Here is a 17,049-nt window from a genome sequence, read left to right as displayed (position 1 = left end):
TCTCTCTAACTTTCTCTGACTCTCTCTCTCTGTCTCTCTCTGTCTCTCTCTCTCTCTGTCTCTCTCTCTGGGGTGTATTTATCAAGCTCTGAATGGAGCTTGATGCCCCTGGTTTCTGGTGAGCCTTCAGAAATACAAGTTATGAAGCAGCGGTCTAAAGACCGCTGCTCCATGACCTATCCGCCTGCTCTAAGGCGGCGGACAGAAATCGCCACAAATAAACCCAATCAAATACGATCGGGTTGATTGACACCCCCTGCTATTGCCCGAATCTGCCGGGGGCGGTATTGCACCAGCAGTTCACAAGAACTGCTGGTGCAATGATAAATGCCGACAGCGTATGCTGTCAGCATTTATCGATGTGCGGCGGACATGGTTCGCTATAGCGGATCATGTCCATCCGCACAGTGATAAATTGACCCCAGAGAGTCTAAGCTCAAAGAGTGAGTGATCATCCTCCTGCCCTTATCCCTACCAAGAAATGACTAATGTCCTTCCCCCATCACTCTACGCTGCCTGAGACTATTAAGACTTGTGTTTGGGGTTGTCAGGGTTCAGCCCCTTATGGCCAGTGTGTTCCACAAGAAAGGATAGGATTCTTCCTGTTTGAAGGCATTTATTTGTTTATTTCTTACAGATTTTTTTAGGTGTTTTTGTTTTTATACATCAGACAAAAGTTATTGGAGACGTAATATAGCTGCTGCTATTTTATTGACTTATGTAAAAGCCACAAAATATTACCTTTTATGAACCCTGCTCCCTTAGAAGAGACGTATGCAAATCCCTTATTTATTATACATATTTTGTAATTAGGAATGTGTATATAATTCAAAATGTAGGTTCTTATTTTCTAATACAATTGGATTTTATCAAATGAGAAATCTGATTATCTTTTAGTTGTAGGAATACATATATTTCTTACTTGATATCTGACCATAAAAGGTACTAATTTACCTTTATTTATTTATTGTTTTCCTTTATATTTTGCATATATTATTTTTTTGTTTTTTTTACTATGTCCAGAGAGGCTGTATCATACTATTCAGAATATATAGTAGACCTTCACAGGGATTGCTAGAAATCAGTGCAAAAACTCATTTATATATGAACCTAACCAACCAGTGCATAAGAGATAAGATAAACTTACCTAAGTCTCACTTCTAAGGTGATTCTCCCTGGAGAACAAAACTATAATTTTTGCAGAATGCCAGTTTTTAACGCTTTTAACACATTTATTTACAACCACATCTTTTGAGCTTAATTTCTGCTAATAAATATGTGCAAATAGCATCACACCACAGCCCACGTGTAAGTACGGGCGTGCCAGTGTGCTTGTGTCTATGGCTGCAATCATTTATAGCTTTTACATTTCATACAAGGAAATGTGGGTGTTTAATTGTATTCATTGCTTGTTAATCAATAACTAAAGCTAGTTTCAGACCACTGAGAACATTAATGACTGAAATTAATCTTGTGCCTTCTAGGAGAGATAAACACTAACAATGGGAGATATTTTAAAAACCATTCAAATGCATTTAATTACAAAATACATCCGTAGTGAGAACTAAATATAGTACTATTTCAGCATCTTGCAAAATGACTGTAAGGGAATATAAACATATTTATAAAACAGTTAGACTTGCTGTCAATAGTTTTTCACTTTGAACAGGTTTATTACTACTAATTGAATTTGAATTCATAAATTGAACATACTAATTAAATATATTCTATTCTACAATTAATATGTTTCTGAATTATTTGTGGTTATGTTTGCTAATTCTGCTAAAATTTAAGATAATATTGTTTTGCAGAATTGGCATCTGGTTATGTAATATAGAAGTTTTGCTTGATTGATGAACATTTTATCTAGACTCACCCTAGCTAATACTCACTAGAGAAAGATTTATTCCAAAAAGGGTTTAATAGATTGTTCCTCCTTTTGTACAATAAAGTAAAGATGGCTCCCCTTACTCATCTTTTCTATTCTTCATTATAGAATGGGCAGGAGTAAGGTCTTTTTCCTGGCCCCTTCTTACCTGAGAATGCATATGGGCTGGTGAGCCACTGAGGTTGCTATTAAGCTTATGTGCGCAAAACCCAACCCGACATGCTTTATCTATGTATTAAATATAAAATATTGAAAAATATTAATAATTAATTATATATATATAAATATATATACAGTAATTATGAATATTTTTTTCATTATTTTATATTTAATACTTAGATAACGCACCTTAAGATAACTAATTTTGTGTTAATTAAGTCCTGTGTGTGCCTCTTCTCTTCATGAAAGTTTATATATATATATCTGCTAATGTTATTGTAAAATATATAGCTATACCTATATATCTATATGAATATATATATATATATATATATATATATATATATATATATATATATATATATATATATATATATATATATATATATATACACACACAAGAAGTCCAATAGTTGCACTCTTTTGATTTAAAGTACAGCAATCTTTATTCTGTGGCGTTTTCGGGGCATTCACCCCTTCCTCAGACGAAGGAACAATGAAAAGAACATTTTCCTCTATGTGAAGAACTTTGGAGTGTAAAATATAAATAACTCCTGTCCAGTGAGCGATAAGCAGTAGTTTTTTCCTTCTGCGTTCCCCCATTGAAGTCATGGGGAGAAAAGGTTAGCACGGTAGCAATATCCGATGTCCTTTAGTTAGCGTGCGTCGGGTTTCGCTCGCACGCGAACATTTTACTTTCAACTAATCCCGCGCACACAAAATCTTTACTTCTAACGGTGTTATAGATGGAGCAGAAGCCCTATATTTTTTGGTTTATTATAGCCCTGAGTGACAACTGTACCTCAAAACCCTTGCCCCCTGTGTAATAGCCATGTATGAAATAATACTGTTTTCTATATGGAATGATACAAAAGTGTGCACGGTATGTATTAGACAAATCTATGGCAGGATATTTGCACAAACATCCCAACATGTTCCTTTCAATTATGCAACCATTCTGAATCTGAATAGTATTATATGGATGGTAATCTTCTTTTTGCATTTAAGTAATCTACCATTTCAGGCACTGTACTGTTAATCTGTTAATTACATGTATTGTAAAAAACTATAGTTTTTAATGTAGAAAATCAGACAGCTGCCATAATACATTGGTTTAGGATTAAACATTAAATTTTTCATGAGTTTCCTATTTTTAACCCCTTAATGACCACAGCACTTTTCCATTTTCTGTCCGTTTGGGACCAAGGCTATTTTTACATTTTTGCGGTGTTTGTGTTTAGCTGTAATTTTCCTCTTACTCATTTACTGTACCCACACATATTATATACTGTTTTTCTCGCCATTAAATGTACTTTCTAAAGATACCATTATTTTCATCATATTTTATCATTTACTATAAAAAAAATTATAAAATATGGGGAAAAATGGAAAAAAACACACTTTTTCTAACTTTGACCTACAAAATCTGTTACACATCTATAACCACCAAAAAACACCCATGCTAAATAGTTTCTAAATTTTGTCCAGAGTTTAGAAATACCCAATGTTTATATGTTCTTTGCTTTTTTTGCAAGTTATAGGGCAATAAGTACAAGTAGCACTTTGGTATTTCCAAACCACTTTTTTTCAAAATTAGCGCTAGTAAATTGGAACACTGATATATTTCAGGAATCCCTGAATATCCCTTGACATGTATATATTTTGTTTTAGAAGACATCCCAAAGTATTGATCTAGGCCCATTTTGGTATATTTCATGCCACCATTTCACCGCCAAATGCGATCAAATAAAAAAACTGTCTGCCAGTACCCAGTTTACAATATAATAGATGTATTTTTTTTATTTTTTTCTGTAGTGTAGCTTCCCCCCCCCCCCAAGACCAACCCCCACCCCCTCCCAGATCCCTTAGATTATTTTTTTTAGGCATTCCCTCCCCTCTTTCTCCCACTTTTTTTTCTGTAGTGTAGCGGTTCCCACCCGCTGCCACCCCATGCATGTGCCCTCCCGCCGCCTCCCATGCATGCCCCCGGGGACCCTGCCCCCGATCCCGCCCCCTCTCAGACTCAGAACCCATCGATGGCCGCCCACCCGCCTCCCACTTTAGCTCCCACCAACGAATGCGGCCATCGATGTCCAGTGCAGAGAGGGCCACAGAGTGGCTCTCTCTGCACCGGAGGGGTAAAAATGGTTATTGCAGGATGCCTCTATATCAAGGCACCACTGCAATAACGGAAAAGCAGCTGGAAGCGATCAGGATCGCTTCCAGCTGCTTTCCAGACCGACGACGTATGCCATACTCCTCAGGCGTTAACTGTATTTTTTCTGAGGACGTATTGCATACGTCCTAAGTAATTAAGGGGTTAATGGAAAAAAATAGAGGTTCAGGTGGTAAGATTTTCTGTCTAAAACCTTTAAGTCTTCAAGAGTCTTATTTAATAATGGATGCTGTTTTGTGCCATTAAAAACTCGGCTTCCAGAGATCAATTTTGTTCATAGAGATGAAAATCAGATGTTCACTCCAGAGGTAGAGAACTTGGTAAGCTCTCCTCAGCTTTCCAAAGTAAGACAAAATGATGGTGTGAATTCCCTTTTAGGAGCCTGTTTATCCCATTTCAAAACCATTTGCTTAGATTAATTTACAGACCATTTGTTTTTTCATGTAATTTCATGGAACATGCCAGTTATTTCACAAATGTTTTTTTAATTTCACCACTCACAGCAGATTCAGAAAAGATGGAAAGTATCTTCCAGTGCATAGATTAGCTTCCTATGTGATACATGAAGTTCCAGTATCTCATTCAGACAGAGATTCTATTCTTAGATTTTTCTTATAAATAAAAAAAAAAGTTGGACAATGGAGCCTTTTGCTAAATCCTCTGAATGCATTTCTGAGCTCAATAGATTACAAAAAATGTTTACTTCTATTTTCCAGTACAAGATAATCATCTGCAATAGCTGGAGTTTGCAGAATGAGAGAGAAAACAGAAGGGCGCCTCATGTGTAGAACAACCAAATATACGTGGATAGACTGTGTGTCAGAGCCAAATGGGTACTCACATTTAGTTGGAGCACCCTAATGTGCTAGTAGATGCAGACTGATATAATAGGGCGTATCAGCTCACCCACTCCAGGTGCTCTCAGCCAGGTATAGCTCTAAAGCAACGGAGAAAACAAGAGAACGCCACATGTGCAGATCAACCAAACTAGTGAGATATAGATGATAGAAATGCCAAAATGGGTACTCACATTTCGAATAAGCACATATATATATTTGTAGGGGCGTATCAGCTCACCACCCCAGGAGCCCCCAGCAAGCAAGTTGATTCATACGCAGGAAATATTAACATATATCCACAAATGGGCAATAAAGTGTAAGGTGCTACCACTAGACTTGAGTTAAAAATTAAAACTTGGTTTATTAAAAAAGATAATAAATTAAAAACAACAACATCAAATAGTGAACAAGGGGGTATCCAAGTATTCCCCTAGTATGCAACGCGTTTCTCTGCACTAGAGATGCCGTTTCATCAGGCATAAACACACCTTACAACAAACCTGCTATTTAAACCCTTAGGAAACCAATTAACAATTGATTAACAGACAACACCCACAGTGGGGGTGTCTACCAAGCACATGTTATTCCAAATGACACAAACACTATTCTTATTCATAAAACATCACATCCCATTTGGTTGTTCTACACATGAGGCGCCCCTCTGTTTTCTCTCTCATTCTGCAGCCTGTCCAGATCCATCTGTGAGGTGGAGTGCAGCCATCATCCCTTCGGGATTTTGAGAATATATCTTATGGACAGTGCCTTATATTGGGACTATAATACTATTGTTTGTATACTAGATATTGGGACTATAATAGTATTGTATGTATACTAGATATTGGTATAAGTCTTGTTTATAAGCTAAGTCTATGTTGTCTGTATAACACCATTTATAGATTTAGTATATGCGCCCCCTCTGTTCTTAGATAACTTTTAATAGCTGGAGTTTGCAGGGAAACAGCTTTACCAGTGTGTAGCTCTTCCAATTAGCATTCTTTTGGACATGAGAACTGTCATCAAGGTGCTAGTGCCACTCATTGTAGAACTTTGGAAGATGATTTTTGTACTTTGCTATCTGGACATTTTACTTGAGTCCAAGAGAATTCTATGAAGAGTCATACTCTGAGTCTTAAGACTATCTTCATAGAAACTGTTTTCAATACCAGGGAAGGTATGTTTTTATTTCAACTCAGAAGATTTAAAATATAATCTTACAGCTGAACAATCTCTTTTCAGTCAGAGCCGGAATAAGAATGTTGGGCAAACTGGCCTTAACAATCCACATTGTTAAGTAAGCAAGATAGCAAATGTTACAATTACTGCTATATCAGCTATCACAATATGATTTTGTAATTTTGAAATTGTTTTTTTCCCCCCATGAATTGGCTCATATTCATCATTCAAAATATATTTGTTACACGTCTTTGGCATATACTAATGATCTGTTGAAATTCTTCAAAAAGAAATTCAGAATTCCAAGAACCATGTGTAGTAGTCTATAAGGATAGGGAGGTGGGCATGTCTGGGCGGCAGCAATGCTAGTTTGCAATATCTTAAGCTGTTGGTGAGACCATGCTTATTCACAGCATCCTTACTGTCAGCATATACGGCTGCTTTATAACATGCTGAAACGACTGATATCAAGCATGCTGTGTAAATTACCTCCTAGCCTGGATCCAGACCATTGAGGCATCGGGTGTTGGCCTACTAGTGTGTTTTCAACACCCCTCCCGGTTAACCAGGTTCTGCAGTCACAGATGGACTGCTTTATGCTAGTACTGTGACAAAATCTAAACAGGTGAGCCCCACATTTCTTTGATAAAACTACATAAGACTGCAGTCTGTAGACTCACTTTCTAAAGCTGAAACAGCAGCTAAACATTGTTTTTGGATCTCTGCTTGGAGAGAGGGTGGGCCAGACCCAGGCTATGGAACAACAGTTAGCGGATGATCTTGATTGTCACCATTCCCAGCAGTCTGTGAATGCAAATACTATGGAGGGTTCAGGGTGGGGCAGCGAATGACTCAGACTCCCTGAACTCCACTCAAGACGAAGTCTACTAATAAGTCAGTTCAACCCAACCAGGAAGAAGCAGCAACTAATGGTTCATGGATCTTATGTTATCAATGCATATTCAGTGCACTGTGTATTGCTTTTCATTTTACCTAAATAATTTTTGTCTAAAATTATTTAATTTTCATATTTCAAAGATATAATTCTATGCACTTACTGTCCTGGTAAGAAGACAATAATTGGTCACCCATTGTTTAGAATGGATGTTATTAGATGTTTGCATGCTTATTTTACAGTAACAGAAGAGTGAAGATAAATAAACAGACTGTTATCCCACATGACTATCAAAAGGGCCTTTCTCCAGCAAATGTACTATTTTAACCTACATCTTACAATGTACTGTATTTAAAGGCATTTCAGCTAAAAAGAGTTCTGGTTTCAGAAGGGTTCAGGGCAATCTCAAACTTGGGTAATGGAAGCAGATGCAAAACCTTCTGAACATTGCAGCTGCAGTTTGGAAAAAACTTCAGTTTCCCTGGCAGTAAGCAATAGCACAATTTGAAAGACAAATATTGAATTCTGTTTTGTTACTATATTTTTGTTTGAATTATATTTCTCTTTTTTGTTCTGCTTTACATTTACTTCGCCGGTGAATGTTAGCTGCTGCTAGGGGGAACCAAAAGTGCCATAAATTAAATCAAGAACACTGTATTTTCTGTATCTTAGCTCATATACCTAGATAATACTCACCAGGATCATCTCCCTTGTTTTTTCTATCCTTTTACGGACATTCATTAATAATGGAAGGGATCAGTAAAGATGGTGGTTAAATGGGGAGTGGTCATTTCTCTCTACTTCTCTTATCTATTACTCTTCAGGAGGAGCTTTCTTTTATTGGAGTATTATCTATGGTAGTGATTCTTGTGGCAATGCACATTTCTGTTGTGGCACACCTGTGTTCTTAATGCTGGACTTTGGTGTAATTAACCTTAAATTTATAGTATTTTACAGTATACACTGCATTGACTGTATTCAAATTATTTTACAGTATATAGTCTTATGGTGATATAGGACAAAAATAAAAAAATTACAGAAAAGAATATTTATTGTTGAGATGTTCTTTTAACTTACTTGCCACCATTGCATTTCAAGGCACACTATTTATATTATGGACCTCACTCCACACAACCATAACTGATCATCTTAACCCAAACAGACCAGTACTTGATGACATAATCATTGTTGTATTACTGGTGGTCAATTAGTGGTGCTTTAGTTTAGTATTTGCTGGAAAATAAACTAATGTTATATAAATATTAGGTTGGAGAAAGAATGTATACAAATTTAATTGTGCAAATGGGCAAATGTGCACTGTAATTTGGGAAAAAAATTGTTTTACTAGTAAAATGTGGTGCTACAACTCTCATTCTTGTGGCACACTATTTGACTATTTTTCACTATTTGCTTTCACAGATGATTCTGGTGATGAAGAGCCAAGTTCCCAGTCAGATAAGGGTGAGTTATACAGTTCTCTAAAATCTTTGACAAGTAAACTGGATGATCTGAGCACATGCAACGACCTCATTGCCAAACATGGTGCAGCCCTCCAGCGTTCCCTGAGTGAGCTAGAGAACCTTAAACTGTCCTCAGAGAGCAGTGAGAAGATCAAATCCGTGAATGAAAGGGCAACACTCTTCAGGATCACCTCCAATGCAATGATAAATGTGAGTTACATATTTCCTTTCTATATAAGGAACCACCAGTCCTATGCACCATAATATAACAACAAAACAAAATAAAAACATTGAGTAGTTCCTATCTTAATTAGGTGTCTACTTATTGTAGTTAGTTAGAAGTAGGTATTGGCAAATAGATAAGACACTATTGCGCATGACGCTTTGTACTATAACAGTTACACAGCTGTTTACATTGGTTGATTATTTGAGCCTTGTTGCTTTAGTATCAGCAATAATGTGATATTATGGTAAAGATACATCACACTATTAGATGGATGGTTGATTTTTTTTCTCCCCAGCAAAAATCATTCTCTTATATAAATACAGGTATACAAATATACTTACCCTTAAGATGCAAACACTGCAATACTTCACTTAACCACACACTGGATACAATAAGCTTTAACATATATCTAACAGTGGTCATCCCATTAAGTCCAAACCGAGCATAGAGACTTATGTTCTAATAAACAAAATATAGCTACACAAGCATCCACTTTCATTCACACAGGGAGAAATTGATTCTTATCGTTTACAGATGGTTTAGCCACATTGTTTCACAGAATCTAGCTCGCAAGTAGGAAAATACAGCTGTGCAGTCTATAAAGGATAACTTTATTTATTATAAGCTAGATTACAAGTGGAGCGCTCATTTAAAGTGCGCCCATAAATGTTAAAATTCGTCCGCACGTTAAATAACCAGCCATTAGAAGTGGTAGGTTAATGCTACCGCATGCTCGCGGTAGCAATTAGTGCTCCGAAAATTAACCTGAGGTCCCCAATGTCCCCAAATTGCCCCCAAAATAAAGTGTAGCGTTGCTTTTTAAATTATTTTTTTTAGCATTATTAGTTATTATTTTTTTAAATAATAACTGCACAAAGCAGTTTTAAGGGCTTAAAGTTTGCAGATCTAGTTTGTGGTCTATGGGGACTATGTTATTGCTCAAAATATATATGTATATGCTTATATACATGTATATTTATGTGTTAATATGTATGTATATATATATATATATATATATATATGATACAAAGGGTTAACAGCGCTTACAGATCTTCCTAAATATTTAGGAAGATCTGTAAGCGCTGTTAACCCTTTGTATCACATTTTCTAATACTTAACATAGACTTTGTCTACAGTTAAATATTTGTATCTAATAGCTTTCTTACCAGATCTTCATATCACTGACTAGCGCATTTTTAGGAGCAACGCTTGTCTCCACTCAATCACTTTGAGCGGGCACATTCTACTCACCCTTTTATATATATATATATATATTTACACTTTGCTGCACAACTTACCCCATTCGATACGTTAGGTTCTGTGCCGTGTCTCACGGTATGAGAACGAGGCTCCCATTGGAGCCTATAGATGCACGCTCTCGTGAGTGCAAAGCTTCCATGCAATGCACTGAACTTATAATACCAGCGCACATTTGTGTGTGCTGGAATTATGAGTGGAGTGCAAATGTTACGTTTCCATAATCTGGCCCTATATAAATTGATTGATTTTAAAACGAAGCAGATGTTGCTAATCTAAACCCAACCAAGCTAAGCAGCATTATCACAGTATATAATTTCTCATTGAAAATCTGAAGACGAGAAGAAATGTACAGTCAACAAACAAATATTATTTTTTTTGTACCCATTCATAATACGTTCTGTTTATTCACTTTTTATAAAGGAAAAAATATGACAGATGATTGATTTTTCACAGTTAATAACTATGACTATAACTACTAGACTACTAGACTATGCAATTAATAACTATAACTACTAGACTATGCAATTAATAACTATAACTACTAGACTATGCAATTAACAGAGGAAGCCTGATTCTGCCTAAAAATAGAGAAAAACAGGAAGGGATGCCTACTACACCTCCCCCCAAGATACCATAACATCTTAAAGGGACATTAAACACTAAATAAATGCTAGATAGAATGATGCATTTAAAGAAAAGATTAGTCTTAGAATAACATTTAGATGTATTTTATAAAGTTTCATTAGCTGTTTAAATAGTGACAAAATAAGTGTAAAGTTTTAGTGTCTATAAAACAATGGGAGCTGCCATGTTGTAACTTAGGTTACTTTCTCTGCTGTGGCCAATTAGGGACAATTATAAATAGGTCACTAGAGTGTGCAGCCAATGGTTGTGTGGAATAGAACAGTGTTCTGCACTTCCATTTCTAACAGGAACAGAAAAGCTCACAATTCAGAATGGAATTACAGGAAAAAGGGACAAAATAAATAATTAAAATATATTGCAAAGTTTTTTTAATATATATACAATTTATAACTTTATTTTACCATCTCATAGTGTTTAATGTTCCTTTAAGATTCCCCTGTGCAATAATCCCTAAAGGCCCTCTTTACATATCCCTTGCACTACAGTAAACTCAACACACTAAAGGACTCCTTAAAGCCATTTCAAAATGTAACAAACCCCAAAATGTCCTGTTGCAATCCCAGTTTCAGCACCTCTATCTTTAGCTGTTTCCATCTACCAACAACAGGATCCTTTACTGTTCTTTTTATTGTAGGCCTAATTCAAGAGTTGCCTCCGAATGATCTATTTTTGGAAAAGTTATCCTGGTTAATTACAAGATTAACCAACCAGGATATTAGTGCTTACAGAAAAAATATGGCCTCTCTAATTCTGATAGTGACTTTCTAGAAAATTGAGAGCTCTTATTTTTGTTGTATTTTACCTGATTTTTAATTGTAAGTAAAAGACAATGTGTAGCGCATTTGTTTTTGCCAAAAGAGGACTATTATCAGAATATATACTGATACAAAAACAGAGGGGAGCCTCATGTGTAAATCAGAAGTACAGCCAAATCACACATCGATTGTTGCCAAATGGGTACTCACATTTAGCTGGAGTACACGTTTTTTGGCTTTACAATCAGCGTTTCATCAGCCATGTGATGAAACAGTGATTGTAAAGCCGAGAAATGCGTTTCATTAGGGGGCTACATGTTTATACCCCCTCACACTTGATGCTTAATGTTTTTATGTGAGTTTTAATAAACCCCCCTTTTAACTGAAGCCAAGTGTTAGCACCTTATTATCACTAAAACTGCACCTTGGGGCGGACCACATCTGGAAGCTGTATCCGATGTTCCTGATTGAAACCGTGACAAGGGTTAGCTGATACACACCAAGATATCAGCCCGTTACTACCAGCACATAAGGGTGCTCCAGCTAAATATGAGTACCTATTTGGCAACGATCGATGTGGGATTTGGCTGTACTTCTAATCTACACATGAGGCGCCCCTCTGTTTTGTATCCATATTAGAGCCTGATCTGGAGTGATCTGTGAGGTGGAGAGCAGCCGTTAACCTTATGTTTGGACTATCTTTTGTCTATGGACTATGCACAGTAACATCTGAGCCATTGTGGGTTAGCATTGATCTTTATCCACCTCCCTTTAGTTTTATTTTGATTTTATTTGTATTTATTTTTTATTTTTGGATATTAGTATTTAGCTGTTGTTTTTTTGCTTTTTTCTTTGCATTGTATATCAAGTGTTTTCCCCATCATATATTAATATTGGATTGAAGGGTATAGAAAAGAGAGCGTCCCCTTTGATTGATTGTTCTATTATCAGAATATAAACCCTGAAATTGCTGCCCCTCTGTGCCTGTCCTAAGAATAACATGGATACCTTTCTACGGAGGTTGTGTGTATATAGGCACAATTAATTCTACTTCAGCAGTTTCTGAAGCCTAAACCACTGGCTGTTTCATCTACTTTTCTACAACATTATTAGCAAGTCTGAACTATACCTAGTGGGAAGCCTTCCATAGTGTGTATTTCTAATGCTACCAACTGAATCATAGCTTCTGGCTATATAGTTTCATGCCACATAGTGCTAGAATCTTCCCAAAGTTGCCTTTATTACCATCTGTTTCTTCAAGCTTTATTTGTTTCTGCTTAATTAAAGTATCATGGGCTGTTCCAACCTAAAGCGCTTGTTTTCTCTGATAAAGAAGTAAGATTGCATGCTGTTGTAAGGGTCTGGTCATCCAATTACATCTATCATTCATGGTTGCCTACATTTAGTTGGCCCTATTCATGCAGGTGCCTACAACATACATAAATATCTCTAGTTATGTCCCATGTGAGTGAATGTGACCCTGCTTCTAACGGGTTTCCCTCACTCAGAGTGAAGAGTGAGTTTATGGTTTGTCATTTGTACTGCGTGTAGAGTACAGTATTGTCTGGAAATCACACCTAGAATGGATGGTTAATCTTTATAGGCAGTAATATAAACTACATAAAACAACTCCTCTCAATCTAGAGGGATACCTCAACCCTTACTTGCAAAGTAGAGACTCTCCTCTTCACAGCTGACCCTATGTATATGAGGTAGTTTGTGTTACAATTGACTTCTTAACACAATAGACAACCTATTTATAACTTATAGGAGGGCTGAAACTGTTTTTCTCTTTTGGACAATCAAAAAGTCATATATTCACATAAGAGAGATCATACAACCCTCTAAATGTCCTACAATTTATGGGAAAATGTCAATTAAAGGGACAGTAAACACCTTGTAATTACAAGACATTTCTGTTGTGCTGCTAAAGAATAACATAGCAGCCAAGTCTTAATATTTTTAAAACCTATTAACATCCTTTTTTCTGCAATTATTTTTCAGTAGCCAAACTCCACCTACCATTTGCCTTATTTGGAGGAGCCAATCTGGGCTTTATTCAGACAACCACACAGTCACAAGGTTACTATAAAATGCATTTATTTGCCGTTGGTATCAGTTAAAGCTAATTAGCGACAGATATCTAGTAGTGTTAGCTGTGAGATGTCAGCAGGTTACATTTCAAGTTCTTAATATTATAAAATTGCTCAGTTTTCAAAGCTAAATTACATGAAAAGGGAGCAAAATAAATAATGAAAATATAATGCAAAGTAGTTTCATTACACGTAACTAAACATTTTGGGCCAGATTACAAGTAGAGCGCTAAATATCACTTTCATAAAAGCGATATTGGCGCTCCACAGTGTAATACCAGCGCGTGCTAATGTGCTCTGGTATTACAAGTTGACTTGCGTTCCTATTGCTGGGAGGCATTGCACTCACGAGAGAGTGCTTCCATAGGCTCCAATGGGAGCCTCGTTCTGAAGCCGTCAGAGATGGCACAGAACCAAAGCGCAGCAAAGGGGGTAAGTAGCGCAGCGATGGCAACATTTGTAAATATATATGTATGTGATTATTAATATATTTGTATAAAAGCATATACATATATATTTACTGGGAGCACACAGTTCCCATAGCAATGTAAAGGCACTTTTCAGTGCTGTTTTTTTTCTTACACCCCACTTCCGCCAACTTTAAAGCCCCCAAAACTGCCTAGTGCAGTTGTTTTTTATTTAACAAAAGAAAAAAGCTAATTTTTTCAAAATAAAAAAACTATAATGCCCTCTATTTTGAGGGCATTTGGGGCACTTTTAGAAAATTAACCAGAGATCGGATTTCTGGTTAATTTTCTGAGCGCTAATTGCTTCCAAATGTAATGGCGGGTTAATAATCGTGTGCCCCCAAACGGGCAAATTTACCCGTTTGCGGGTGCACAATGATTTTGCACGCCACATGTAATCTGGTCCTTTATATACAAATTTCAAGGTGCTTATTGTTCCTTATATATTATATTTCAACCTTCAAGTGATAAAAGGGTAGGGTGATGAATGTGTGTCATTCTCAGCTAAAAAGAAATTCATACATTAATCATAGCCCTCTTTTGAAAGAGAAGACACTCCTCAGTTGAATGAGGGATAAACTTATTTTAAAATTGATAAGAAATTGTGAATACAGGGATTTCGAATTGGATCACACCTTCATGACTGGGATTTCAAATGGGGTTGTATCTTTGTTCACGACAGTGCAGTTTTTCAGTTTTTGATACTACATTATTGAAATCCCAGTCACAAGACACAATCCTGTTTTGAAATCCCAGTCATGAAGGCGCAACCATGTATGAAATCCTGATTTTTTGGCTACATTATTGCAATGGAGGGATTTCATGATTTATTGTGTGAGAACTGTTAAAATCCTGTTTAAGAAGATAAGTTACAGTAGCTTCCTTCTAATAGAAACCTGTAGTGTTTCTGTTATGATTTCAGATGTCTCTCTCTCCATACCGGAAACCGGTGCTTTTTCCATCAATAATTGGAAATAATGGGAAAAACCCCCAATACCTTTAAAATATTAAAGAGTCAACATAATCATTGAGTAAAGATGAACAGTATACCCATCAATCCTATAGACAAATGATATTTATATTGTTTATTGGTTATCTGATTACAATAGGTTAATCTCACACATGCAAATGATGATTTCCCTTACACATTGTACAAAGGGATTAATTAAAAAGAACTGTAATGTAACCTTAAGCGGTGTGAAAGTGCCATTGTAGCCATTGTATATGTCAGTTTCAGTTGGATTCTCGGTTTGAATCCCATTGGAAATTTGTTCACAGCTGTGTGCTTTAAGCAGCCAAATCCATTTCAGCCAAAACAGATTTATCAGAAATAATTTACCCAATAGTTGTACTGTCATGCCCGTACCTGGGATTGTTCCTGGGTCTCCTTGTTTTGCTGTTTGAGGCTTTCCCTTCTGAGACACTGGAAGGCTTTGGCTCAGTTTGATCATTTCTGAGTCCTACTGCCTGCTTGGGCTGGCTCTCTGGCTCCACCTGCCTGCGAGCGGCAGGCAGTTACTTAATTAGCATCTCTTTAAAAAGGCTGCATTTCAGACCACTCCTGGCCCTGACATTGTGGTTCGCCCCTGTGTTTGTGCCTCTGACCAGTATCCTGTAATCTGTTGTTTTGGTGATTTTCTGGCTCCAGAACCTGGCAAGTTTTCTGACCATTCTTTTGGAAAATCCTAATGTTTGTTGTATGATTGGACTGATTCCTTGTATTTCAACTCCCTGGCTAGTCCTGGACTTTGCTCTTGTTGTTCATGTTCATATGAGTCTGTCTGCCAGTGTGGTACCTAACCACAGACAGGTGGTACCTGACCTTGGCCTGTCTCACCTCTCTTCAGCTTGTGTATCCTATGTATCCAGTCCTAGGCTCCAGTGTGAGCATTCCTTCAGTCCTTGGCCCTGGTTTGGGCATTCCTCCTGTCCTAGGCCCAGCTCTGCAGATTCCAAGTCCTGTGTCTCCTATGCTCAGCTCTGCAAATACCAAGTCCTGTGCTCAGCACTGCAGATTCCTAGTCCTTTATCTCATGTGCTAAGTTATGTAGATTCAAAGTCCTGTGTCTCCTGTGCTCAGCTCTACAGACTAAAAATCCTGTGCCCAGTGCACAGCTTCAAAGATTCCAAATTCTGTGTCTAGTGTACAGCTCCACAGAATCCAAGACCAAGTTCCCTGAAAGGGACATGAAAAAAAGCAAAATTAAAGTTTCATGACTCTGATATAGGGGCATATTTATCAAGCTCCATATGGAGCTTGATGCCCCGTGTTTCTGGCGAGCCTGCAGGCGGACAGACATCGCCAGAAATCAACCCGATCGAGTACGATCGGGTTGATTGACACCCCCCTGCTGGCTGCAGGGGGCTGAGTTGCACCAGCAGCTCTTGTGAGCTGCTGGTGCAATGCTGAATACGGCGAGCGTATTGTTTGCCGTATTCAGCGAAGTCTGTCGGACCTGATCCGCACTGTCAGATCAGGTCCGACAGACCTTGATAAATTGGGGCCATAGGGTGCAAGTAAAAAAAAAAAAATTTTCTAATTACAAATGCAGTTCTTTTTTTTTTGTATACTTTATTGACACAGCTCCTTTCCATGTCAGAAGCTGAGGAGCATGCACGTGCCTTGAGCATTATATGGAAGCAGTGTTTGTAACAATATTATATTGATAATGTTCAAGATGCATGCTAGCTCATTAGCCTGTTAAGGTATTCTGTCAAGGATAAAAGCGAGAAGATAAAGGTAATGCATTAAAGGGTATCTCAATAAAACTAAGTTAAAGAGACATTTACCTCAAAATTTAAAAGTTACATTTTTCATAATCAGAAACCTTTGCAATCCAGTTTCATCATTTATACTGCCTGCTTTTTCTGTCATTTAACTCTGAATGTTGTAGTGCTTAGACCCCACCCGGGAGTAGGGTTACCACCTCGGCCATGTTTTCCTGGACACTTATGAGTTGCACATGCTGCAGGGCAAGCAGGGAGGAACATGTATTGTGCCTCTGGACATCAC

General features: G+C 37.2%; 1 protein-coding gene across 1 annotated transcript in view; it reads left to right on the top strand.

The window, feature by feature from the left end:
- LOC128648791 (oxysterol-binding protein 2-like) overlaps positions 1–17,049 on the top strand; it is a 731,192-nt gene that overhangs the window by 385,302 nt on the left and 328,841 nt on the right. The window contains 1 exon segment of the mRNA XM_053701658.1: positions 8,550–8,800. Coding sequence (XP_053557633.1) covers positions 8,550–8,800 — 251 coding nt within the window.

Source organism: Bombina bombina, chromosome 2 (genome assembly GCF_027579735.1).
Source record: "Bombina bombina isolate aBomBom1 chromosome 2, aBomBom1.pri, whole genome shotgun sequence".
NCBI lineage: Eukaryota > Metazoa > Chordata > Amphibia > Anura > Bombinatoridae > Bombina > Bombina bombina.
This window is presented reverse-complemented; position numbering and strand designations above follow the sequence as displayed.